The following is a 24578-nucleotide window of genomic DNA, read 5'->3' as shown; positions in this document are numbered from 1 at the left end:
AGCCGTTCAAACCTCATGCATGACACATGGAGAAGACGGGGAAGGGCTGTCGTAGAGTGCAAAGGCCAAATATGCAATGTGTGAACCTTGTACAAAGTAAATGCCGGAAGAAGAACTGGAAGTTGAAGCCAAAAGTGCATAACTTGCTGGGCACACTCGGGAGCCGCCAAAAGGTTGAGCGGAACGGGCTTGGAGCCTTTTCGAAGTGCCATCTGAGTCGCACCACGCGAACCTCTATGGTCTGTAAAGCAACAGCCATCGATGAACACCACCTGTAATCCTATGCTTCACCTTATAAGTCCTTGCCTTTCAGTGAGAGACTCGCCCCATGGGCTGTAAAACGGGAAGGGTTCATACATCCATGCCATGCCATTCCTGATGCGTCGAAAGTGATATGATACAGTGCCAGATGTGGGATCATGTGCTTGCAAGTTGCAAAGCAAGTGAGTATCTAGGGCAAGGTGCGCTTGTCACTGAGAACGTTTAGGCCGTCGGTGACGAGGTCATCCAGCTGTCCTTCAACTTCTGTATGCGCCAGTCGACCTCTTGGCCTATGCTTTCCCATTCCCGTCTCGGCGAACCAGAACTGGGATGCCTTGCTTTGAAGGCATCAAGTGGTGTCGCTTCCCGTGACTGCTGTGTGAGTCCCCGACCTGATCCATGCACCTGGGAAGCAGGCGTTGAAGGCAGCGATTTTCCAATGCCGTAGCTTCGCTTCGCTGATGCTGTGGAGTCCGAGGACAAGCCGCCTGGAGAGGATGGATTGGCACCACGCGAACTTCCTGCTGATCGCGCTGCGGCGATTGCATTCCGAAGAGGCGATTCACCGCCAGGGCTCATTCTTGCTGGCGTTGCCGGGGAGAACCCACGCTTGCCGGGCGAGATCGGCCCCGGCAATGAAACAGAAGGTCGAGTTTTGGGAGAGCTTTTGACAGGCATGGACACCGAGCGAAGGGGTCGTCGCTGAGCAGGCTTTGGCGCAACCACACTGATCTCAATCAGCGACGTGGCGATGTTGGCGACGCAGATGATGTATGCGACCCATCCTGAAGCCACACAGCGTGTCAGTTTGCATTTTTCTGGGTGCACCAGATGACTGACCCAAATAGTAAAGCGCCGAGCTTACGAACACGTCAAGATCATTGCCGATCCATCTATAAGTGACCGACAAGGCAGCCCTAGCCAAGTTCACCAGGTGTTGCAGTGAGAGTGAGCAGACATTTTGAAGATTCAAAGTGCGTGAGCATGTATTGCACCCACCAATAGGACTTTTTCACAAAGGCCAATCTCGGAAGCAATGCTAGTATGGCGAGCAGTATCGCGTTGTCCCGGAGCTGCTTTCGGGGTGTCGCCATGATGAGGAATTCAGGCCGTTCAACGAAAGTGGCATCGATCCCGAGTCCGAGGCAAGGCGCACAATTGAATGGTCGGCAGATGCGACTACTCAGAGACTGCAATGATCTTGAGATTGACGTAGACAGCCTTGTTATGAGCACACAATAGGAGTTGTATCGACTTTGGCTGGAATTTAAGTGACATCACGAAAGTCGAAGCTTTCTGATGATGGTTTTAACGCTCGCACAGATATGCGAAAAACCCCATCAAAACAAAAAGATCCCGTGTTTCACTGTAAATTCAGAGAAACATTTGGCTTAATCACGGGAAACTCCAAATTATGCGTTGATTGTGCTTGGGGTGTTGCGGTGGACGCTTCCTAAAAGTCCAACGTCCCCAGTCGGAAGCAGCGCATTTTTTCAGGCGCTTGTGTCATAGACTCGTGGTACATGTAATGAAGCAAATGGCTTGGAATCCAAGTCTGACGTAGTAGATCTCGGCTCAAGTTGCAATCATTTGCATTACAGGCCATCGCATCATGCATCAATACAACAGCTTCGGCACGGATGCCGATCACTAGTAGAAATGCTGCATGCAGCACGTCACTCAGAGATACCCGGTAGAAATGGCGGACTGAGCGTGCAGTCATCGGGTTGCAAGTTTCCATGCATATTAAGCGCCAAAGCTCAGCGCCGCCAGTTACGGCCTTGATGCCCTATGCAACTCCACGTTCGTACTTATTTCGCTTGAATTGGTCGATAGTGCCTTCTGACTTCTCTTCCTGCGCCTCTTCGGTCACCGTCACTGCACGCGATCGCCGAGACCGTCCGCTTTTAGCCTTTTCGCCTTTATATTTAACCTTGTCTCGTCCGTGGCGATGTCTTTGGGGATGGTGATTATGCCCGCATTCGTCCTGCGTGTGCCCCTCCTCACTGCGAGTCTTTTGTGCTTCTGAGTGCGATATCGCTCGCTTCGCTTTGCTTTTTGCGCTCAAGTGGACTCCTGAGTATCCCGAGCTAGTTGATGATGTCTCGCTAGCTGAGTCTGTGTCATCATCAGAACTCGAGTGGTCTGAGCCGGAGGACGAGTCGGACGAGGATGACTCGTCGAATGCTCGCGGCTTGTGATAAATGCAGCAGACTGTCCCAGACGAGATGTTGTGTCAATGATCCCAGATTAACTTATCAGAAGTGCAAGATGCCAAATCCTCACGCTTGCTCTTCTTCTTTCCCATCCCTTCATTATCGATGGTTCCCTCGGTCCAAACGACTCGTCTGCCACTGCGCGGTCGTATCCGCCCAGCTTCGCCGCCAGCCCCCCTCAAGATGAGTCTGCCCACGGTAGGTCCCTGCGATGAGCCTTCGCCATTGTCATTTTCTTGTTCAGACGTTGGTGTTTCGTTAATCGTCATTGTCCGCGAGCCGTGGGAGTCGAGCCGACTCGAAGGACCGCCACCTCTCATGCGTGTTGTCATGTTGGAATTAATGTTCAATTCAGCAATTCGAGAGACCGTCTGTGAGGACTTGAGAAACTTGTCAGGCCATACAAAGAGAAGCACTCTTCAAATGGATAAAGTGTAACCCAGTGTACTTTCGGCCACTACGATTTCGAGAGAAACATCATGTGATATGAAGATGTTTAACATCATGCTTGAGGCATGTACGAAGCGTCAGGCGTGAACCCGTAATATATTTTACTCCGAGTTCGGGTGACGCAAAGTGATTTCGTCCACACTCCCAAAAATGTCACCACTCCTGCCGCAATCTTTCCAAAAATCACGAACTAATGGTCTACCGCGCCGGAGTTCACGCATAAACGTTACTTTTTGCGTCTCGTCTATTATATGGTCGAAGACTCGCCTTCATCGGTCTGGAATCTGGCCATGGATCTGTCATCTGGCATGCCGTTGCACACGCAATGAAAGACTATTATGGAAACTGCATTCTTTCAAGTGTCACAAAACGAGAACAAGAGACTGAGAATGGCGCCTGTTTCGTATGTACGGTGTGTCTGGTAATGCTGCTAGTGAATGCGGGACCACCTCGGTGCCGAGGGACCGACGTCGACGATGCAACCTTAGGCATCGACGAGCTTGCCTTCTTCTGGGACTACTGAGTCCCGCGTGTCCTTATCCTTCTTGCTCGCCTCCTCCTGCTGCTGCTGTTGCTGCTGTGCGCCACGGGTGCTCTTCGAGGGCTTCCGTGCATAGTACTCTTTGATAACCTTGGGACTGATGCGGTTGAGCATCTCCTTCGGCATGATGCGCAGCAAGCTCCATGCAATGTCGAGCGAGTCGAAAATGGTACGCGTCTCGTATGCACCTTGCGCCACGAATTGATGCTCAAACTTGTCCAAGAACTCGAGCGACAGCTTGTCTTCTGCACTCAGCGCCTCCTCACCGACGACAGCCTTCATCGCAGCAGCGTCGCGACCAATGGCGTAGTTTGCGTATAGCTGGTTCGACACATCACCGTGGTCTCCTCGCGTGTGCTTGGCTCCGATGGCGCTCTTCATTAGGCGCGAAAGAGACGGGAGCACGTTGATTGGCGGGTAGATCTGCCGGTTGTGGAGCTGCCGGTCGACGTAGATCTGGCCCTCCGTAATGTAGCCCGTCAAATCGGGAATCGGGTGGGTCATGTCTGGAGGCAAAAAAATGTTGAGTCAGTGAGCAATGACAGTGCTAGCATGTAACTAGAGCACTGGTGCGTACCATCGTTGGGCATGGTAAGAATCGGAATCTGTGTGATTGAACCATTCCGCCCTTGGACACGGCCGGCACGCTCATAAATGGTAGACAAGTCCGTGTACCTGTTATTAAAACGAACGTCAGTTATTAAGACAGGTGTCGGGTAGTAACCCCAAGGTGCACATCACGGCTTTAGCGAAGACGTACATGTAACCGGGGTAGCCACGACGACCTGGGACCTCTTCACGAGCAGCGGATACTTCACGCAGGGCATCGGCGTACGAGGTCATGTCGGTGAGCACGACAAGAACGTGCTTTTCGAGTTGGTATGCGTAATATTCTGCAGTTGTCAACGCCAATCTTGGTGTAATGATACGTTCGATTCTGGAAGTGGACGTGAATGAGGCTTTTGCTTTCAGAGCCGATGCGATGACACAAGCTCCCAAGTTTACTCACGTGGGGTCGTTGGCCAAGTTGAGGAAGAGAGTGACACGATCCAGCGAGCCATTGCTCTCGAAGTCGTTCTTGAAGAAGCGAGCTGTCTCCATGTTGACACCCATAGCTGCAAAGACGATGGAGAAGTTGTCCTCATGGCCATCATGGACACCCTTTTGGGCACCAGGACGCTTGACAAGACCAGCTTGACGGCAAATTTGCGCGGCAATCTGTGGCGCGTAAAAGGAACAGTCGCTGTCAGTCACATGCACAGGGGGTTAATCGAATGTGGCCTGAAGCAACGCACCTCATTGTGCGGAAGACCCGCAGCCGAAAAGATGGGGATCTTTTGACCACGGGCAATGGAGTTCATCGTGTCGATCGTCGAGATTCCAGTCTGAATCATCTCCTCGGGGTAAACGCGGGAGAACGGGTTGATGGGAGAGCCTGTCAAGTAATGTTCAAAAGTTTAGGTCAGACATGCACATTTTGGCAACGGGTTGATGACTCAATACCCACCATTGATGTCAAGGTAGTCCTCTGCAAAGACCTTTGGTCCCTTGTCCACCGGTGCGCCTGACCCATTGAAGATTCTACCCAGCATGTCCTCTGAGACTGGCAGCTTCATGGATGAACCGGTGAATTCGATGTGTGTGTCTTTCACATCGATGCCACTGGTGCCCTCGAAAACCTGTACGATCGCCTTGTCACCCGAGACTTCGAGGACTTGGCCACCCCTCTTGCTGCCATCCGGCAGGGTGAGGCTGACGATCTCATTGTAACTGGGGAAGCGAACCTTATCGAGGACGACGAGGGGACCATTGATGGCGCTAACGGTGCGGTAATCGAGACGTGGATCGACTGAGTAGTTCTTGACGGCAGCTTTTGCATTGAGGGCAAAGAGCTCCTGGTCGCTCATGCGTGGGTCCGCCATTTGTGCAAGATGGTCAGCGTTGTTCGCTATTTGAGTTGTCACAGTTGGGGACGTCCGAATGGATGCGCCTCGTTTCTATTGCCCGCGACAAGCAAGCGCTGGAGCAATTGTGTTGATGCACTGCCCGCTGCTGGTCCCAGGGAAGTTTGCTGCCCTGCTTATGGCGACCGTAGCCCAACTCAAGTCTAAGGATGGTATCTATGCTACTGGAGCGGTATCCATTCCACTACTGGTTTTAGGGACAGGGGGATGGCTACGACGACTTGGGGATGAGGCCTGAGGGAGAGCCTGAGAGCGTGCAGCAGAGAATCCGCGGGCGGCCAGTAGAGTGTGATGTTCCGCTGTCCTTCCACCCAAGAGCGCATCAACCACAACGAGACCTAATTGCACTCTCTGTCACCAACCCTAAATCCGCATTCCGAAGACCAAGACATGTATTGCCGAGTTGGGAGGAGAACAATCCAGATTCCGGACAAGCCGACGTGATTCAATTCGCTCTTCGTCGAAAGATGGAACCGAGCAGACGCTGGGATGCAGCAGCACCGCAAGAGGCCTTGAGCGGTGAGAGGCAGCGTGATCATTGGACCTTCCGCACCAAACCTTGAACTATATAGGACCGGCACGAAGGGAATGGCGATGCACTCGTAGCTGATTGGCGGGCAAAGTTCATGGCGTTCACGGTGCCGTGCGAGCTGCCACGATGCATGACAGCCGCCCGCAACCCATCTCTATCAAGTCCATTGTCTACGAGCATATTCCAGTATCTGCATACAAGCGGCCGCTCAATCTTTGTACGGTGTAGCTCATGCAACTGATATCATTCAAAAATGATCGGCAGCTACGCTTCATCCTCGGCCGCAGCAGCAGCAGCGAATGCTCACGCTTGTGCCCGTCGATCATCATCGAATCACACAACCGCAAGCACTACAGCCAGCAGAGCAGCACACCTCTCCTTCCGTACGCTCATTCCCTGGGTGCACGATCCGCCAAATTTTTCCACCAGCGATGTCGTCCTCAATCCAGAATACGATCTCGGGGGCGGGATCGGCGAGAACGACCTGCTTGAACTTCGTCCGAGGGATCCTAGCCGTGTGAAATTCCCGGATCATGCAGGGGCTGGTCCGGGTACAGGCGGTACTGCTGCACGAGACGACAGCCGGCGGGATGATGACGAGCGGGTGGCGAAGAAGCGAAAGAAATCGCATCCCAAAGCGTTCCTTTTCAGACTCAACCATGCCGTTGCTGATACCGATGCCATTGTCAAGCATCCGCAGCTACAGATATCTGTATCACGGGCCGTTGCCACTGCTTTTGGTTTCCAGAGTCGCGTCGAAGTGGTCCTGTCCAAAGTGAGTAGATAAGTGAACACCACCAGAACCCCATCCCAAGCACCGCCATGTCTGACATCACTCGCACCGTGCCAGGTTCCCCTTGAGCCTCATGTCATCTCGCATGTCGAGCTCGATTTCCGTGACCAGTATGTCGGCCGGGCAGACATGTGGCGCATCGCTTTGATGCTTGAAGATACTTGCGTCTACGTGGGGCAAAGGATCACTCTTGCCGGCTCGGTGCGCGCGACGATCGGTCGCATCTTTGTTCGCGAGAAAAAAGTGACATCAGGTTACGTCTCTGCAGCAACCAAGACGATCTTCCGGTCCGAGTCAGCCAAGTGCAATATCTTCATCCAGATGGCGAAAGAGATGTGGGAATTCGACGAGGATGGGGAACTTTACTATGAGAAGGCGGTCCAGGGTTTCATTCCGGAGCTCGTGCGACGGTGGAAGGACGTACCGACAAACCATGTCTGCAGCGTCATTCTTTTCGCCCGAGTGCATTACGAAGACTCGGAACTGCACATGCTGGAAGGCTGGCCAATGCGGCGAGATCCTCAAGGGCGTTCGTACGTCGATTACTACAAAGTCGTTGTCGATCTCGAGAATAACGTTGATTGGAATGAGGTCATGGAGATCCTCAAGGAGGAGTTCTTCCGCTTTCAGCATGACATTTTGCTCGTTCGGAGACCCGTCGCTGGCCCCTCGGCGCCTGAAGAAGAGACACACGCCGAACTCATCCGCGACCGCAATTTGGTCGCCGGCCGTCTATCGTACTCGCACGAGGGCAACATTCTCGAAGCGATCAATCTGGCCCTCAACCCATTCGATGAGCACTACATTGACCGGGATCTGAATCGCACCGGCCTGAGTATCGCGGTCGTCACTGCCGGCACGGGGCGTTTTGAGGTTGACAAGAATTTACTGCGGGTCACGACGGAGCGCATGATAGAAAATGGAATCGGCCTCGACCTTGTATGCCTCACCAAGATGCCGTTGCACTCGGTTCCGCTTTTCCACTTCAAGAGTCATGTCCCAGAGCCACCGAACGCTGGGGCTGCTGATTCAACAGCCTCTTCGTTCGGTCGTTCGGCGGCACAGAAAACTAAGCGAGGAACAGCACCAGTTACCCCCGCTTCATCGTCTATCGCTCCTGATCCACTTTACTTTGATGACCCGAGCAGGGCTGCAGAAGAAGAGGTTTCATTCTACGCGATGCCTCATTGGATCGATTGCTCGTTCTATAACTTGCAGCAGGACAAGCCTTTCCGCGCCGACAGATTCGTACCCCGCTGCAAGATGTATGACATTCAGATGATGGGTATCATGGAGAACCAGATCTCCGACATTAGTATCCCTTACCTCGACATGCGGACGGTTCGTACGGGAGTGACAGGGACGACGGCAGGTAACAGTGGCAAGGAGTCAAGCTCCTTCTTCATCCTTGTCAACAGCGTACCCTCATGCGAACCGTCGATGCAGTCGATCGGCTTAAGCAATTTGATGGGCGACCGGGGCTATTCAGCAGATCCCACATATTTTGATGGCCTCTCACCCAAAGAGCAACGAAGGCGAGCACGCGAGCAGTTTGACCGATCTATGCTTGCCGACGTACCCCCTGCGCCCTCATCTCTTGCCGCCCGCATGCTGCCCCGACCTTCGAGAACTCAGCTGAAATATTCCGAGCACGCCGGAGCGGCCAAATCACTTTCCTCCGAGCACGACAAAGCCGATTCAAAAGCAGCGGGCTCAAGTTTCCAGCACGGACCGATGAGAAATCCTCTCTCGCCGCAGCGGCCATCCTTGCACGAGACCAGATCCAAGTCGAGCATCCGCGGATCACAGCTTGCGCAAGGGTCTCAGAGCTCCTCCTTGCGGTCACGCGACAATGACAGCATACCTCCTTCCCCGGCAGTTAGAGCCAAGCAACGGTTTTCTTACGCTGACACTTCGTCCGAGTACGATGACACTGATGCAGCATCAACAGCGGCGGTACGAAAGGTTTCTTGGCCGACTTCACGCGTCGGCTCCATCAAGTCTCTCAACACGTTGAACCGCGGCATTTCCCAGCTGGCACCACCTGGAAAAGCCCATGCATCACTCGCGACAGTCAAGGCGCAAGTGGAAGACGTAACTGCTGCGCATATAACCAGTCCGAGTCTCTCCAGTGGCGCATCGATTGACTCGAAATCAAGAGGGACAACGGGACACGCACGCAAGGCATCGATCGACGGCAAGAGCCCTTATCGCCTGTCTGCTCAGTGGATTTGGACATCTTTGCGTGGCAAGCCACAATCAGCTGGTCTCGAACAGTCAATTAGCGGCGGTAGCAAAGCAGGAGATAGCCGTGAACGTGATGCAACGCCCATGTCATCTGCAGCTGCCTCACGGCGCATTCAGGAGATGTTGGGCAGCACATCCCGGTCCGCATCTCCCGCTCGACCATCTGCACCGCGGATAGTGGCGTCCGGCGACTACGCTGAGGCGAAGCGAGCAAAAGATGAATCCTTTCAAGAAGGCGAGGGCTCTGACCAGCATGTACCGATTTCAATCCCAACACAAGCCACGAGAAGTTCGCTGCAGTCAGACGTATCTGTCGAAGCAAAGATGATGCACGAGGCCCAAGCTTACGAGCAACGTCTTGAAGACGAGGAGGCGCGAATGCGATATGCGCAGAGGGCACTCATCGAGAAGCAAACGGTGGTGAACCCGTCCAATCCAAGCCGAGCCGTGCAGAATAGCTCGACTCAGCTGCTGCGATGGCAGCACCTGTTTCCACGACGTCTCAATCGCCACGCCGTCAAATGGCGCAGTATGACCACCCCTGCTTGCCTACCCCTGACGACCTTGCACTTACCCTCTGCGGCTGATCTCGCATCCCAATGGCAAGAGTACCCACACACCACGTCCGTCTCCTCCGAGACGCAGTCGTTCTTGCTGAAGAGAATGTCAAGCACCCACCCGGCCCTCGCTGTCCTTCGCGAAATGGTCTTTCAGCGACTGGCCCAGGGCTTTCAATTCATCGTGCCGGCTACTAATCGTGGCACACTCGCCACTTTCTCGCAACGCCTTCTTGACCCTCGGCGCTTCATGCTTCGACACCCGTCAGAATCATTCCAGCCGGGAATCGTGTCCTCGGGCAATCCGATCTTCTTGACTTTGTCGAATCAGATCCACAGGATCGCTTATGATCGATCAAGCGGGGCGATTAATGTTAAGCGATACTTGCGAAAGATTACCTACGATACCACGCCGCTTGACTATCAATGCTGCGTTTGGCCACGTCACTTGCCGGGCTACCAAAACACCGCCGCTCAATTCAGCTATCCCAGCTCGACAGAGTACAATTGGACATACCTCGACTCGCTTGTCTCTGGTTTTGTGGACGAGAAGTTCATTGACCCGCTGCGATATTGGCGCACGCGATTCGTTCTCGTGCCCACAGAAGGCCATGCACCAAGCATGCGAGCGCCAACTGGCGAGTACCTAAGCGATGAGGAAGTCCGCCTACTGGGCACCGATAAGCTGGCGGATCTCTTCTATCGGGCACGCTATCGTAGGAGCTCGGACGACCAGCAGCCGCTCCGCTTCCTACCAACTTCGCTGGACCCGGCGCAGAGTGTACACGATGAAGCATTCATAGAGCAACTGAAAGCGGTGAATGCTGGCGTGCGCAATGGGAGTGCAACGTCGCACGGCAATTCAAAAACATCTCGTCTCCTTAGCAATACCCCGCTTGAAGACTTGGTTCAAGAAATGCGAGCGGAGGGTGGCGTCAAGATCGAGAATCGTATGTGGCACCGAGTGCTCTACCCAGACACATTTGTTGGTGCAGAATTCGTAACCTGGTTGTGCTGCACATTTTCGGATGTCAAGTCGCGAGAAGAGGCAGTCGATTGGGGAATCAAACTGCAAGAGGATGACCTCTTTGATCACGTCCGAGGCGCGCATGGTTTCTTGGACGGACACTACTTTGTAAGTCGTTTTCCCTTGCAGCTGAACCATCGCCATTGTTCTCACATGTTTATGCTTTGCAGTATTGCCTCAAAGGAAAGTACGCCGCAGGGAGGGAGAGCAAGGTGAAGCCGAAATTGTTTAAGAAAGCGGGGAATGGCGACAGCACCGTTCCAAAAGTGGTACAGACACCGCCAGCTCGTCGGAAGAAGATCACAATGAGTAGATCAACGATTATTGACTTAGATCCTGGTCGCAAGAGCGATCGGGCCGAAGTCGCGATCTTGCATCACGACATCGCGCACAATCCTGGTGGGTCAATAATTGATATGAAAATGAAGAGAGAATGCATACTGACGTGTGCATTCGACTGCAGCAAACGGTTTCAACTTCCAGATCCACTGGATGGGAACGACATCGCGCTTCATCGAGGATCTCGTGCAAAATTGGACGCGAGCGGTGGAACGTTACGGTCTTCGCTTAATTGAAGCACCCATCGGTCAGATCAAAGATGTGTCCCTGCACAACCCGTTTCAAGCTCCAATCCAGATTCCTTTGGCGCTTCCACCCCCGCCGCTACACACATATGCGCATCGCCTTCCGGGACACACGTTGCCGCAGCAATACTTCGAGTTCATCCTGCTCAGGATTTTCGGCTTCATCCTCGACCAGGAGGCTAGCAGCCGCTACCCGCAAGACATTACGATCACATATTCTTCGCGGCCATCCAACTTTGATCACTCTCAATTCGTCCATCGGTCCGGTGTGGCTTTCGTTCAAGTGCTTGGCTCCTCTCAGGGCTTTCTCTGGTCAGTCCGTCCGCTCTTATCCAATGCACCACAATCCATTCTGACCTCCTAGGCTCCTGTGTTTTCAGGCTCAACAATCGGCTCTACACGTCGCATGCGGCTTCCATTTCTGGACGCTACCAGTCCAGCAAGAGGGAGCAGACGCAGAATCAACTCGATGCAGAGGCGCTGCGCGTAAAATTTGAGGGTTTCTGCAGGAATGCAGAGGCTCTGGAAGAGTTCTACCGCCACCTGCTTGTGGCCATCTTCCAAGAAAGTGAGCCAGTCCCAGACAATGCCCCTGTGCAGGGCTGAATGAAAAGATGCAACGATGTACTTTCGGTGGAACCATAGAGATTGTTGCGACAGTTCAGAAGCTACGGAGACACGGAACAGTAACATGTGTCGCAAGGGTGTTTCTTTTTAGAGCTACCTATACGCGAAAACTGCGATTAGCAGAATGCTCTCTTGCACGCCTTCGAGGTGAAACGTGAAGGCTTGTGGCGTTCTCAACGTTGTTTGACTTTTCGCCGAGGGATGCGGTAGGCGCAGACAATGATGCCGAAGTCCCTTTACTTCGCATCTGTTCTCCTGCTACAGGAATACTTGATGGTACAACGTTCGCACTCTTTATGCCCAAGACAGTTCTCTGCTTCTTTGCCGTATGCGAGGCATCGGTTGCAGCGTCGGGAAGCGCAGGATTGCGTTTGGCTGGACTCTTGCGGCTTGCCTCTGCCGCTGTCGCCAACTGCTGTTGCTGTTGAAGCTTCTTCTGCTTCTTGATGAAAGCCGAAGCGCTCATTCCGGGTGGAGCGAGCGGGCGCCAAGCTTTAGTGGTGCTGAAGACGCCCCAAGGGGACGAGTCCGCCAGCGCTTTCTGCTGCTCCTCTAGATCGGCGGCCGCTTGGCGCGCTGCAGCTTTAGTGCTGCTCGATTTGGCGCGATGCACCTGCTCATGAACTGTCTCGTTAATGGCGCACAGCTCATCGAGTGGTGTCGAGGTGCCTTCGTCGTCGCTGCTAGCATTCTCGCTGCCACTAACTTCCCCACTACCGCTGCCATTGGTGTCATCACCTATGACATGCAATGGAGGACGCTGAAGCTTGGCAGAGGCAGTAAGGACACTGCTCGCGATGTTGGGAGTGTTCGTCGCTTGCTGTACAGCTGCAACTGCCGCGACGGCCGTTGTAGCGGTCTGAACGAGTTGCCTACTGCGAAGTTTACTCTGCTCACGGAATGATGGACTCGGCAGAGGGGAAGAAAGGCCATTGCCTGGGCTGGCGTTCTTGCCTTTTCCAAGACTCGCGCCTTTCAACGAAGGCGTGAGACCTGTGGACTTGGACACAGAGAAGGGAAGTACGAAGGAAGGCGACGATGCCGCTGCTGCACCGTCAACGCCGCCAATGGTGGACTGCTGACGGATAGGCGTGAAGCTACCCGCATTTAACGGGGGGACCATCGCAAGCGACGAGTCGACCGGAAGCGCTCTGCCTGTGCTGAAAACTGTTTGCGTCGGCGTGCCAACGGGTGTTCTCTGGCTGTCGGTCCCACCGCTGCCGAGTAAACGGACACCGAGGCCAACTAAGCCGTTGATCTTGGGTAAACCCGCATCGAGCTGCACTGTGCGCTCGCGTTCCATTGGCGTTGCTCGGTACGCCATCTCTTCGTCGGAGTTGCTACCGTTAGCACTGCTGCTGCTATGCCGGGCAGGTGAGCTGGCCGCTGTGCTGAGCGTTGACCGCTCAGCTGATGGAGACGGAAGCGCCGGAGGGCGAAAAGCGGTGTTGTCGAAGCGCAAGTCGGTGTTCCAGCCACGCAGGGGCGGCAAGATAGGCGAGATGGCGACGTTGCCGGATTGACCGACAGGTGTGACGTTTTCAAATCGACCGCTGCCGAGGACGCCGAGGCGCGGCGCACCAGGTAGACGTGGGGGCATGAAGGGGATGCCCATGGAGACGTTTGTGTCGACTCCGCCGGTTGCTGCAGCACCGGTGCCCAATGGCGTGGACATACTGGCCTTTGGTGTGATATCGAGCTGCAGGCCGAGACCGACGATGTCGCCATCGCGTGGCCTGCTGGACCACGAGCCAGGAGAGATGCGGCCACGCTCGTGGTCAAGTTGAGAAGGTGTAGGCGGTGCGGGTGGTCGGACGCCCATGAGGGTGCGGGACTTATTGGAGGGCGAGGCGGCCCATTCTGCCCTTGGACCTGCGAATTCGCCCGAGCTGGATCGCGTCATGCCCATGCCGGAGCTGAGGCTGCCAAGGCCAACGAGACTGAGACAACCGCTGCCGAGAGGGCGTACGAACTCCGGCGACAACTGGTGGTCCGTGTAGCCTTTGGTGTCTTTAACCTCTAGCGGCGATTTGAGCGGCGGGAGACGCAGATCGAAGCGGCTGCACGCGGCACCACCGCCGATACTGCCCCCACTCCCGCCAGCACTTGCTGTCAGCACATATGCAGCGTAGTGCTCCGACAGGGGTGTGCTGAGGATCGAGTCTGTAGGTGAAGCTGGCGAGGCGACGTTCGAGAGCATCTGCTCGACGCTGGGTAGACGTAGAGGGATGCTACCATTGACAGCTTCCTTGAAAGTGGCATTGCTCGCCGTGATTGGTGTGGGAGGCAGCTCGTGCGTCTGTCTGACTCCTCCTTTTTTCTGCGCACCGCCACCACTCTTGAGCTCGTTGTAGTGGTCCTCATCATTGCCATCATCAACGGCATATGTAGACCGGGACATTGCTACGTCTTTTGCCGTCGCGACGGCAGCAGAGTAGCGACGGGAAGGGTTAGCAAAGACATCATCATCGTGTGTTGTGGAGAGGCTAAGCGAAGGGTTGAAGGAGGGAGAAGCCCAGGAGCGCTCTACCGTCGATCTGCGGACTGATTTGCCCGATGAGCCCGACCCCGAGCTGTATTCTGCAGCTTGCGCATGTCGATGTCGCTCAGGCGTCGGACCCGACGAGGATGACAGGCTGAGGTTGGCGGGGCGCATGCGGCCTTCGCGTGAAAGCTCAAATGAGCGCGATGCTTGCATCGTAACTCTGTGATAGTGATGGAATTGATGGATGGTTTTTGCAGTGGTCAATGGGTGCACAATAATTCAGCAAGTGCGAGCAGCGCGGCAACGAGCGGTGTACTCACATGGAGAGAAGGGGAACTGCGGGTGCGCAGGATGGCACGCGGGCGTAAAATGCGTATGCGTCACCGAAGGTCGTAACTATCGTGAAGAATGAGCGTCGAACAAGAGCGAATCGTAGAGTAGTGCGAGGTTTTTTTGTTGTATTGGAAGTGCCTTTTCTGGATCCAATGACTAAGCCCGTGATATTATCGAGTCGATGAAGTGCAATGTTGCGTAGCGCAGGTTATGGAGGTGGGATTGTATGCTGAAAAGATGGGAGAGCAATGCGTCGAGGTGAGCAGGCAGAGGCGTGAATGGATGCTATATGCTGTGAGATTTTGAAGCTGAACGGAGTGTGGAAAGCGTTGGCGCAGAAGACTGAGGATTCACCTGGTGAATTGAATCGGGGGTCTGAGGATTCGTGGTCGGCACCTGAATGGCGGGCGCCGACGTGCACGTGTAACGGTTGTACAACGCAATGCTCGAAGCGGGGCACGTTGTGCAGATGTCGTTGCTCGGGTGGATGAGTCTAATTGATCGTTCTGAGCAATGTGTTTGCAATGGGAAGGAAAATGCAGGCAGCTAAGTTGTTCCCTGGGAAAAGGGGGGAGGGTCGTAAGGTCGTGTCGGGACGGTGATGGTGATGATCGTATAAGAATGGCAATGTAGAATGGGGCAGATATAGCCAACGTCGAGTGAGGTTGGTCGGAAAAAGGCAAAGTCGTAGGATGGAAAAGAAAGCAGAAATGAGCACTCTTTCAGCACACCTGATGGTGATACAAATACGAAGAGTAGGAGAGGGGTAATCATCAGGAAGAAGAGAAAGGAGGTCATCAAAGCTGGCGGAAGCGAATCATCTCATCAGAGACTTGGAGGAAAGGTGAACCACTGTGAACAAGCGGCGGTGGGCGCGAACATGGAAGCCCTGCTAACTTGCTGTCTGCTGGCGTGTCAGCCCCAGTGATGCAAAAGAGGGGCGGACGCAGGTAGCAAACGGCAAGGCCATAGTGCAGCCTGACCGCTCAGCCCGGCACAAGGCGGTACAAAAGCTTATCACAAGAGGAAGTATGTCTGCTAGGAACTAGGATGCAGCCACATCAGTTCACAGCAGCAAGTCAGTGCCTAAATCGCAATCCGAGGGGAAGCGCAGGTAGCGGAGCCTGTGAGCGCAATGGCAGCTCTGGCGGCATGCATGAAGGTTAACACTGCCGTGAATAGTCAAAGGGAATCTCTGTTGCGAGGATCTGCGAGGATGAGAGGAAGCCCGGAGGTTACGTGCCCTCGTAACGAATCCAATTGCGATTGCAATCGTCTTGTGTGACTCCGACACCGACTATCCTATTGAAGCAAGTTCGCTGTGCTCGAAACCTGGGAGTGGGAACCGAGGGAATCAGGTCGATGGAACGCCGGATGGAAGTGGCTCGCCAGTGGCTGGCTCCAAGCCTATCGCACTAGCTGGTAAGATTGAAATGGGCCAGACGGTCCGGAGAGTATGTAGCGTAGAGCACGGGTGACATTGCGCATGCGCCAAATGATCCCTGTCATCGCTACTCGGGTCTCGGCGGCCCCGCTAACGGTCGAGTGCAGCAGCGCCTTGCACGTCTTGCGGCCTGCAAAGCAGCGAAGAGAAGTAGGGTGTTGCGTGAAAATTGTATGCATCGTTGCCCATCGCGAAGCGCTAGCTGGCAGCTGGGGATGGAGCTCGATGGAGAGGGATGGAAAGAGGAAGTGCTGATTTGCACACGACAGATGCTTTTCCGTTGGTGTTGGCGCGCATCATTTCATCGCGTTCGCTCCCTAACTGCCCGTTCCGCCACGGTTCTGTCCACGTGATTCTTCTTGTAAACCCACACACCAATCATCCCGAAACGATGGTACCCTCCACACCGACGAGCCATTGCCCCTCCGCTTTGCTTCTCGCGCTTTTTTCGCGACCGCGATCCTTCTGACTACTAGCATCATTGGATTTTTCCTCTCCCCATCTTACAAACAAGGTCCATCTTTACCAAAGTCCTGGACCTACTTTATCTTCTCCCGAGGGTCCCGGGATCATGGCGATAGACCGAGATGGACATTCCTTCTCAGGGATGGGGAGCTTCTATAATGTACGATCGTGCCGTAAATTCTTTTTTACACGACGATCGTACTTCGCTTGGCTTCAACAATTCCAATCGTTTCTTTGTAGTGATCGTGCTACGCGCACTGATGCTCAAATACCGGAGGTCGATCATGTATTAACTCCAAAGTGGAATATTGTACACTGTTTTGGCATTGATCAGAATCTTGTCTTTGCATATGCGTTGTGATCACCCCTTCGGAGGTGGGGAAGGACCTTGACGTCGACTTAGACGAGACCGTCTGCGGGTACGGCTGTCGTATATGGCGAGTAGTGTGGTACAGTGCTAGTTCCTCTGTTGAGCAAGTTTGCTAGAGCCAAAGCCGCCCCAAGTCTAAACCACAGCAACACCACACCGCCACACTCTCCACAGGCGCCAGCACAGCGAGAGAGCAAAGAGCACACACAGTCGCCGCGCTGTACTCCTTTCTTCACAGCAGGAGAGCACCGCACCAACCATCATACGTCCACCTCTTCTTGCAACACACACTCTCTCACCTGTTATCAGTCCCCAGCTTCATTGCCGTCCGATACTCGAGCAGAACACAAAACAGTAGCAAACGTATCAACCCAGAGCCATATCGCTGCTCCCTACATCCACTTGAGATAGCGCCCCGCCCGCCCGCTGCCGCTGCCGACGACGACGACGTAACCTTCCTTTCTCTCTTCCCGACCTTCCGTCTAATCAGCCCGACGACCAACCACCAAGATGGGTCTCTCGGTTTCCAAGCTGCTCAGCGGCCTTTTCGGCAAGAAGGAGATGAGTGCGTATCCTCTTTTCAACGTGCCTTGTTGGCTAGTACATCCGCTCGATCGGCGGCCAAGGGGGATCGAACACAGGTAGTGGAGTGGGCGTGTGGCGTCTGCTTTTCGACAGGGTGCATGTTCAGGGCGTGATTCAAGGAGGGAAAGGGACACAGGAAAGGAGAGGGAAGTTAGAAACACCATGAGGTGCTCTTTCTCGGTTAGGGGAGGAAAGGGCAAGGAAGAGCGGCGCTCAGGCTCGCACTCTTCGACCCAGGTGTCCTTTGACGCTCTTTGCTGGACCTCGACATCCAATGTTCATCGTCCCTCCTAGAAAGAAGACCACTTGCTGACCTTAATCCTCTTATGCCATTGCTCTCTTCACTCTTTGACGCCATTTTGCTCTGCACCCTATCTGAATTGTGCTGCGCTCTTCCTCCATCCGTCGCACGCTACCCTCTCGTCACCACTCACCTCGTGCTCGTGCCTACTACCGCCACCAGGAATCCTCATGGTCGGTCTCGATGCCGCTGGTAAGACCACCATCCTGTACAAGCTTAAGCTCGGCGAGATCGTCACCACCATCCCGACCATCGGTGAGTTCTGCTGGCCACCTTCCGACTATTCCGCTTTGCTACTAGCCGCTTGAATAGGAAGCACTGCTTGAACCATCGTCGATGGCTCGGGTTGCCTCCATTCTGATTGGCCAGACGATGGTCGATCTGTTGGCCCTTACCTGAAGGGCTGACGAGCTCGTCCGCCGCTGCTGTATGTCCGCTGCAGTACGGCCCAGAGCTCAACCATGCTTGTGCAGCAGCAGGGTTCTAGCGCCGCTAGAAACGGCGCCTGCCGCCGCCCTTTCTCCTCCCTCTTGTCGAAATATTTGTGACTGACCTTAGATATGTTCCACTCACTCCCAGGCTTCAATGTCGAGACGGTCGAGTACAAGAACATCTCCTTCACAGTGTGGGACGTGGGTGGACAGGACAAGATCCGACCGCTCTGGAGGCACTGTGAGTGGCGAACCGGTCTCTGCACTTTGCAAGTTCTGAAGCCATGATTTCTCATCTTTTGCCCTTTCTTTTTACCACTCCCCTCTCGCAGACTTCCAAAACACACAAGGCATCATCTTCGTCGTCGACTCGAATGATCGGGAGCGTATCTCTGAAGCGCGGGAGGAGCTGCAGCGCATGCTGAACGAGGACGAGCTGCGCGACGCGCTGCTGCTCGTCTACGCCAACAAGCAGGATCTGCCCAACGCCATGAACGCCGCCGAGATCACCGACAAACTTGGCCTGCACAGTCTCAGGCAAAGGACCTGGTTCATCCAGGCTGCCTGCGCCACGTCCGGCGATGGCCTCTACGAGGGCCTCGAGTGGCTCAGCACAAACCTCAAGCGCAGGGTCTAAAGCCTCTGGGGCCGCAGAGCGGTTTGCGGACTGGCGTTCTAGATGGATTGCGCAGCGTAGCGGAGCAGAACAGAGCGTAGCGGTATGAATCGGATAGGATACGATGGGAAGGTAGAGATGGGTAGCGGTGTAATCTCTCCTTGATGTGGCTTGGCTTGAATGCGCTGCCCCTGCACGCAGCGTGTCATTTGGAATCGACAAAAGTTGCGTGGCGAGTGCATACACGCATATAGTGCGTACGCTCACGAGAATCTATGCCGCACGTGTTCTCCTTTGCAAGACAGTGTAACTCGAGCTGCAGCGTGTTTTAATACCTTCCCTTTCGTCTGAGGTAGGACAATGAGATATGCTCGTTCGAGCGCCCGCGACGTTGCGTTACGTGTATGCAGAGCCGAGTTGCGGGCGAGTCAAAGCTTCCTGATTCCCTTCTCCTAAAGACACTGAAGAACGCTATGATGTTCCATTCCCGTTCAAGTTGCGATGGGAAAGTGGAGGAGCATACCACCCTTAAAAATGTTTCGCTGTCCTAAATTTATTTGGCTTCACAGACCACAGTCTACCGTGCGACACGAAGTTGAATTAGGATGCAGCGTGCTGCATGCATGATAATCTTAAAGTATCCTACCGGATTCCGCAAATCCTCCGTTGTGCGGACCCCATGCGGGTGCAAATACTGGCCTCCATGCTGAGGGTCACTGGTGGTTGAAATGCAAATGCAACTAGAGTACAAATGAGATGATGCATGCAACGTTCAAATGGTGCGGGGCCAGCAGTAGCTTGCGGTGAAAGCACGCAGATAATGGTTTTTGTTTGTCAGAGAAACGGTACGGAGGCAAGTTCTGCATCACTAGAACCCAGCTCAGCGGACTCTGTCTCTCTGCAAAGACAAGAAAGGAGTTTGCGTTTCCAGTCAGCTTGAAGGGCCCTTCCGGAATAGAAAAGGCGCTTCCCACACCCACCTTGATGACGGACATGTGACCTGAATCGCGTTCGACGCGATTGTACCACTCAAGCACGTCGTTCTCCGCAAGCCTGCTGATGAACGCCTCATCATGCGTGATGACGATCAACTGCGACCGGCCATTGCCTGACTCCTGTCGCTCCTTGATGAGCTCGGCAAGACTCTTCGCGAGCGCGTCGATGTTGTCCTTGTCCAGGTTGGTCGTCGGCTCGTCGAGCGCGAGGATGCTGCAGTCGCTGCTGAATGAGTCAGCCAGCGCAAGGCGGATGATGATGGACGCCAACACCTTTTGGCCTGCACTGCAGCGACCGCGCATGTCCATCTCAGAGTCATTCTTCTTCATGATCACACGATAGTTGTACGACCGGGCGCCTTTAGTTTCTGTCTCAGCTTTGATCATGATTGTTTCCACGTCGGTGCCTTGATATGTTTTGCTCCACAAGTCATGGATGTTCGCGTTGATCTCCTCCATCTTGACCGAATGAAACTTCATGATGCCGGACTCGATCGACTTGGCGAGTTTCTCAAGGTCGTTGTTAGCCTTCAGGTCAAGCTTGTGCTGGATGAGCTTTTCCTTGTAGCGCTCCTTGACATTGTTGTAGTCGTCGTGGAGCTCTTGCTCTCGCTGCTTGATCTGCGCTCGGATCGATTCCATCTCTCCGCGCGTGTGGGCCGCTTCGCCGTTAAGCTTGTTCTCGTGCTCTCGAGAAGCAGCGTACTCCTTTTGGTAGCGCTGACGGGACCTGTGCGCCTCCTCTACATTGCTGCTTTGAATCTCCTCGTCCAGCTGGTCGATCTGCCGACGCAGCTCACGGAAGCGCAAGTTGTCCATGATGTTCCTCTCAGTCGCTCGCGCTTCGTTGAGCTTCTTTTCGATCCTCGCGATCTCGTGCTCGATCCCTGCCAACTCTTCCTTGACTTTCTGCTGTTCGCCCTCGAGCTCTTCCATTTGCTTCTGGCATTGGGCGAGTTTGTCTGCCGGCCGATTGCGCGCCAGCTGCGAGATGGAGCGGCCCAGATCCTTGAGTGCATTGGAGGTCGATTGAAATTCATCCGCCTGCTTGCGCATATCGCGCTGCATCGTCTCCATCTCCTGCTGGACGTCGTCCCGGTTGCGTCGCGTCGTGCGCATCGGTACCTGAGCTGCCTCCATGGCCTCAGTGGCCTGGCGGATGTGATTGCTCGCAACAGCTATCTCCTTCTTGGTCTCGTCGCGTTGCTGTTCGAGGCCAACGCGCTCGCGCAACTCGCGCTGCTTATCTGACAGCTTGAGCTGCGCGGAATTGACACCGCGCTCGAGGCTGTTGAGCTCATGCATCCGCTCGCCTCTTTCGGTTTGCAGTGCGGAAATAGCCTTCTGCACTTGGCGAAGCTTCAGGCTCTGCTCGTCGATCTGGCCCTGCACATCGGCGACCGTCTCGCTCGGGCCGTACGTGGAAAGGTCCTGCTCGAGCGCGTCGACTACTTTCTCGAGCGCGCTGGCCGCCTCGTTGTTGGCGCGAATCTCTTCGAGCACAGAGCGCAGCTTGCGCACCCGCTCGAGCTCGTTGCGCTTGTCCTCTACCTCGTCCTTACTGGCGCTGGCCTGGCCGACGGCCTTGACCCTCCTATCTTCGACGGCAGAGATCTGTTGTCTAAGCTCGACAAGCTCATTCTCGATCTGCGTGATGAGCATCTGCTTGGGTCGGAGCGCTTCAAAGTCGGCGAGGATAGCTCGCCACATGTCGATCGTCTCGACCGCCGCGTCGTTCGTCTCGACGTTTTCCCTGGTCATTGCGCTAATGCGCTCGTTGACAAAGCTCTGGATGGCAGCAACATCCTCCTGGTTGACGGACCGGTTGCACGCAGTGCAAGGACCGTGGTTCGTGACACTCTTGAGCACGTCCTCGAAGAATGCGCGCCTGCCTTCGAACTGCTCGTGGCTCTTGACGCGCGTGTCGATCTCTTCCTGGAGCTGCTTGATGCTCGCTTCGAAGCCGGCGGCAAACTCGCCAGGCTCGCTCTCGGCCTCCTTGAGCTTGCTCGTGATAAGCTGCTTGGCATCGTCCTTGATTTGCAGCTTCTCGCGCTCCGCCTTCTTATGCAGGGACAGCTCAGATGAAGCCTGCTGCAGCACCTTGTTGTTCTCCGCGTCCGCGCGCTCCGCGTCGCGCAGCGCTTCCTCGTGCTTGGACAGCGCAGCACGCACGTTGCGTTCAGCGCCGTCGGCGATCGCGCTTTCGGCAGTGTACTTGACAAAGGCCTGCTCGTGCATCGCGGCGAGGTCGGCGGCGGTGCCACGGCGCAGCTTGATGTCCTGCTTCTTGAGGTCGATCCGGACGCGTGTGTCGGCGCTCTTGTTGAGCGTGCGCAGTTTCTCGTTCAGCGCCTGCAGCTCGTCCTCGCATGCGCGGGCCTCTGCGCCGCGCTCGCGGGCCTTGGCATCGTACTGCGCATCGTTGATGTCGCGCTGCAGGTCGTCATATTTCTTCTTTGCGTCGTGCACCTCCTGCTCGGCACGCTTGATGGCCTCCTCAGAGACGAGCATGTTGTCGATCTGTTGCTGCAGGCGACGCGAGCGCTCGACCAGATTCTTGCGCGAGTCCTCGTACGTCGACCGGGTCGCCTGGTGGCTGCGGTTGTCCTCGCGGATGCTCTGGATCTGCTCGTCCAGTTCTGCAAGCTTCTTCTGCGCCTTTTCCGACTCCTGCTGCATGTGCGTATTGAGCTGGAACGCTTCGCGGTCGAGCGCCTGGAGAAAATCAATGACTTGCTCGTCACTAAGGCCGTCGACGTCAAAGCCACGAATGTCGAGCGCCTTGCTGGCCTCCTGCACGCGTTTCTGCCGCTGCTCAGCGGCCTGCTGTAGCGATTTGACCTGCTGCTCCAAGCCTCCGCGCCTGCAAAATTGAGCCTGCAGCTGCGTCTCGACCTGCTGCAAGCGTGTGCGAGTCTCGTGGGCTTGCTCCTCTTTGCGTCGCATCGAGGCCTTGTCCATATCCAGATATCCCTGAAACCCTTCCTTGCGCTTCTGCAGGTCTGCGTCTGTATCCGACAGCTCCTCCATACTCTGGCTCAACGCCGCTGCATTCTCCGCATGCAGCCGTCTCCTCTCCTCGAGAGTCTCAAGAGCATTGAGGATCTCCTGGTACTTGGCGCTCTGCTCGGCAATCTTGTGATTGGCAGCAGAGACATTCTTTATCCCGTCCATCAGCATGGCTAGGTGGTCTTCCTTGTCAACAAGCGTGCTCTGTAACGAGGCCTTCTTGCGCTGCAAGCTCTCCGCGCGCTCGCAGTCGATCTTGAGTGCATCAAGCTCCTTCTCGTCGACCTTGCACTGCTGTACGCGCTCTTTGCGGAGATCCTTGACGCTTGCTAGGCACTTGGTGTATCTTGTCGCTTCGAAGATGTCGTCGAATTTCTTCTTCAGCAGTGCTGGTTCTGCGAGCGGCCAGTTGCTGTCCTCCTGGTGGCAGAAGATGACATTTTCCAGGATGGCCTTTGACACACCGAGCTCGAGCGGCATCAGCTCATCCAACTCTGAGCATTTGGTAGAGAGGGTGACGCGCTGTGCAGCAGAGATAATCGAATCCGTCAGCATCGCTTGAGCACCACAAGGGAGCCTGGTAGACGTACGTTTCGCCCTTGCGCTGCGTTCGGCGTATTCTTGACCAGTGCGCCCTCGAGCGTCTTCATGCTTAGCCCTCCGCCCTTCTTTGCGGATACCATGAGGTGACGTTCTACAAGCATTTTCTCTCCTTGCTTATTGATGAATGACAAACGAACGTGGCCCCGGACTTCATGGTGTCCTGCCATCTGTCCGTACAGTCAAGCGAGGTTGATGCCAAAGATTCATTCTGTCAGCATGATGGCTTCTCTTCGCGGACAAGGCAACGCAACGCACAGCGGCGCAGCGGAGACACGCACCTTTGGGTCATGTACAAAAGCACCGCCTTTGGTGTTGGGCGGCATGTCACCCGTGGTGGCATATTTGAGGCATTCAATGATCGTCGTCTTGCCGCTTCCGTTGATTCCGACGATGACGGTCAGCGGCGAATAGAATGTGCACACATGGTCATCCTTGTCGTCGAAGGAGCGGATGCCATGGATGGAGAGCTCTGCAGAGGCAATTCGGAAAAGACAAGTGAGGCGCTGATCAAGGCCAAGCCACAATTGTACGCCAGCAGACTCACTGTGAAGGTAGGCCATTGTGGCATGTAGCCTACCAACCCGCTTTGCAACAGGCTTGGATAGAGGGCACAGATGCTTTGGATCCTGATGAATGCAGAAGCAGCGGCCTCCCCTGGCCGGAAGGACACGCTTCTTACACGCCTCTCGTCTTCAGTAGGAGAGAGTAACGCCCTGCGAGCGCGAAGACGATGGGTTCGATCTCGTGAAGGCGGTTGTAACCGTCCTCTCATTCCAACGTGCCGATCGGCTTCCTGCGCTGCCACCAAGTGCGGGCCTTGCTGCTGGAAAGGCATGTGCGTTCGCCTATGAGCTTGTCGCTGTCGCCAACGAAGAAGATCGGCTGCCGAGCATCGTATCAAATGACCCTGGTCGGCGTCGGTATACGAGCCAAAAGTAACACAGATTCGATTCGCGTCGCGTCGCGCCAAACCAACACTTCGCTCTTCCTTCCCTCGTTTCGCATAATATTAGGGTTGCTATGTCCTGAGGGGTTATGCGGCGGAATCGAGCGGGCTTTCGTTTGTCACAGTCAAAAGGGCGTTGGATCTGATCCTGCGGCTATCTTGCCAAGTTGCCAAGCACCGCCGGGTGGTAACC

General features: G+C 54.9%; 7 protein-coding genes across 7 annotated transcripts; 2 read left to right on the top strand and 5 right to left on the bottom strand.

The window, feature by feature from the left end:
* Positions 1-356: 356 nt before the first annotated feature.
* Positions 357-1517, bottom strand: K437DRAFT_255913 (uncharacterized protein). Its single transcript, XM_013388401.1, has 3 exons — positions 1261-1517; positions 1102-1178; positions 357-1046 (listed from the first exon to the last, which is right to left on the bottom strand). The coding sequence occupies exons 1-3, from the start codon at positions 1353-1355 to the stop codon at positions 484-486; spliced, it is 735 nt and encodes a 244-aa protein (XP_013243855.1). The 5' UTR covers positions 1356-1517; the 3' UTR covers positions 357-483.
* Positions 1518-1858: 341 nt separating this feature from the next.
* Positions 1859-2969, bottom strand: K437DRAFT_246103 (uncharacterized protein). The gene is made up of 2 exons (XM_013388400.1): positions 2548-2969; positions 1859-2475 (listed from the first exon to the last, which is right to left on the bottom strand). Exons 1-2 carry the CDS (start codon positions 2807-2809, stop codon positions 2051-2053), a joined length of 687 nt encoding a protein of 228 aa, XP_013243854.1. The 5' UTR covers positions 2810-2969; the 3' UTR covers positions 1859-2050.
* A 393-nt stretch (positions 2970-3362) lies between these two features.
* K437DRAFT_100277 (V-type ATPase) lies at positions 3363-5613 on the bottom strand. The gene is made up of 6 exons (XM_013388399.1): positions 4976-5613; positions 4764-4903; positions 4478-4686; positions 4229-4405; positions 4046-4143; positions 3363-3974 (listed from the first exon to the last, which is right to left on the bottom strand). Exons 1-6 carry the CDS (start codon positions 5388-5390, stop codon positions 3412-3414), a joined length of 1602 nt encoding a protein of 533 aa, XP_013243853.1. The 5' UTR covers positions 5391-5613; the 3' UTR covers positions 3363-3411.
* Positions 5614-6094: 481 nt separating this feature from the next.
* On the top strand, positions 6095-11837 carry K437DRAFT_100235 (uncharacterized protein). Its single transcript, XM_013388398.1, has 5 exons — positions 6095-6739; positions 6815-10696; positions 10759-10987; positions 11052-11484; positions 11553-11837. Exons 1-5 carry the CDS (start codon positions 6218-6220, stop codon positions 11776-11778), a joined length of 5292 nt encoding a protein of 1763 aa, XP_013243852.1. The 5' UTR covers positions 6095-6217; the 3' UTR covers positions 11779-11837.
* K437DRAFT_100241 (uncharacterized protein) lies at positions 11780-14746 on the bottom strand. The gene is made up of 2 exons (XM_013388397.1): positions 14605-14746; positions 11780-14504 (listed from the first exon to the last, which is right to left on the bottom strand). The coding sequence occupies exon 2, from the start codon at positions 14495-14497 to the stop codon at positions 11897-11899; it is 2601 nt and encodes an 866-aa protein (XP_013243851.1). The 5' UTR covers positions 14498-14504; positions 14605-14746; the 3' UTR covers positions 11780-11896.
* A 2449-nt stretch (positions 14747-17195) lies between these two features.
* On the top strand, positions 17196-19214 carry K437DRAFT_255907 (ARF/SAR). Its single transcript, XM_013388396.1, has 4 exons — positions 17196-17461; positions 17945-18037; positions 18362-18454; positions 18546-19214. Exons 1-4 carry the CDS (start codon positions 17407-17409, stop codon positions 18848-18850), a joined length of 546 nt encoding a protein of 181 aa, XP_013243850.1. The 5' UTR covers positions 17196-17406; the 3' UTR covers positions 18851-19214.
* Positions 19215-19542: 328 nt separating this feature from the next.
* K437DRAFT_278183 (P-loop containing nucleoside triphosphate hydrolase protein) lies at positions 19543-23999 on the bottom strand (the record flags this gene model as incomplete). Its single annotated transcript, XM_013388395.1, has 32 exons — positions 19543-19569; positions 19810-20196; positions 20224-20370; positions 20404-20544; positions 20572-20703; positions 20731-20886; positions 20914-20976; positions 21001-21078; positions 21100-21132; positions 21175-21192; positions 21217-21255; positions 21277-21315; positions 21346-21354; positions 21376-21903; positions 21928-21978; positions 22000-22107; positions 22132-22260; positions 22297-22311; positions 22333-22353; positions 22378-22518; positions 22561-22563; positions 22585-22638; positions 22669-22835; positions 22860-22962; positions 22984-23091; positions 23122-23139; positions 23161-23253; positions 23275-23328; positions 23356-23358; positions 23427-23606; positions 23718-23908; positions 23984-23999. 32 exons carry the CDS (start codon positions 23997-23999, stop codon positions 19543-19545), a joined length of 3252 nt encoding a protein of 1083 aa, XP_013243849.1.
* Positions 24000-24578: the final 579 nt, after the last annotated feature.

Source organism: Tilletiaria anomala, assembly GCF_000711695.1.
Source record: "Tilletiaria anomala UBC 951 chromosome Unknown K437scaffold_30, whole genome shotgun sequence".
Classification (NCBI taxonomy): domain Eukaryota; kingdom Fungi; phylum Basidiomycota; class Exobasidiomycetes; order Georgefischeriales; family Tilletiariaceae; genus Tilletiaria; species Tilletiaria anomala.
This window is presented reverse-complemented; position numbering and strand designations above follow the sequence as displayed.

Coding starts and splice junctions, on each gene's coding strand:
- K437DRAFT_255913 (XM_013388401.1), bottom strand. CDS start 1,355: ATGGCGACACCCCGAAAGCAGCTCCGGGACAACGCGATACTGCTCGCC. Junction 1,179..1,260: donor TTTGTGAAAAAGTCCTATTG/GTGGGTGCAATA, acceptor GAACTTGGCTAG/GGCTGCCTTGTCGGTCACTT. Junction 1,047..1,101: donor CTCGGCGCTTTACTATTTGG/GTCAGTCATCTG, acceptor GTGTGGCTTCAG/GATGGGTCGCATACATCATC.
- K437DRAFT_246103 (XM_013388400.1), bottom strand. CDS start 2,809: ATGACAACACGCATGAGAGGTGGCGGTCCTTCGAGTCGGCTCGACTCC. Junction 2,476..2,547: donor GGGAAAGAAGAAGAGCAAGC/GTGAGGATTTGG, acceptor CGTCTGGGACAG/TCTGCTGCATTTATCACAAG.
- K437DRAFT_100277 (XM_013388399.1), bottom strand. CDS start 5,390: ATGGCGGACCCACGCATGAGCGACCAGGAGCTCTTTGCCCTCAATGCA. Junction 4,687..4,763: donor CGGGTCTTCCGCACAATGAG/GTGCGTTGCTTC, acceptor TACGCGCCACAG/ATTGCCGCGCAAATTTGCCG. Junction 4,406..4,477: donor AACTTGGCCAACGACCCCAC/GTGAGTAAACTT, acceptor GTCCACTTCCAG/AATCGAACGTATCATTACAC.
- K437DRAFT_100235 (XM_013388398.1), top strand. CDS start 6,218: ATGATCGGCAGCTACGCTTCATCCTCGGCCGCAGCAGCAGCAGCGAAT. Junction 10,697..10,758: donor TCTTGGACGGACACTACTTT/GTAAGTCGTTTT, acceptor TATGCTTTGCAG/TATTGCCTCAAAGGAAAGTA. Junction 11,485..11,552: donor TCCTCTCAGGGCTTTCTCTG/GTCAGTCCGTCC, acceptor CTGTGTTTTCAG/GCTCAACAATCGGCTCTACA.
- K437DRAFT_100241 (XM_013388397.1), bottom strand. CDS start 14,497: ATGCAAGCATCGCGCTCATTTGAGCTTTCACGCGAAGGCCGCATGCGC.
- K437DRAFT_255907 (XM_013388396.1), top strand. CDS start 17,407: ATGGGTCTCTCGGTTTCCAAGCTGCTCAGCGGCCTTTTCGGCAAGAAG. Junction 17,462..17,944: donor TTTCGGCAAGAAGGAGATGA/GTGCGTATCCTC, acceptor TACCGCCACCAG/GAATCCTCATGGTCGGTCTC. Junction 18,038..18,361: donor CACCACCATCCCGACCATCG/GTGAGTTCTGCT, acceptor ACTCACTCCCAG/GCTTCAATGTCGAGACGGTC.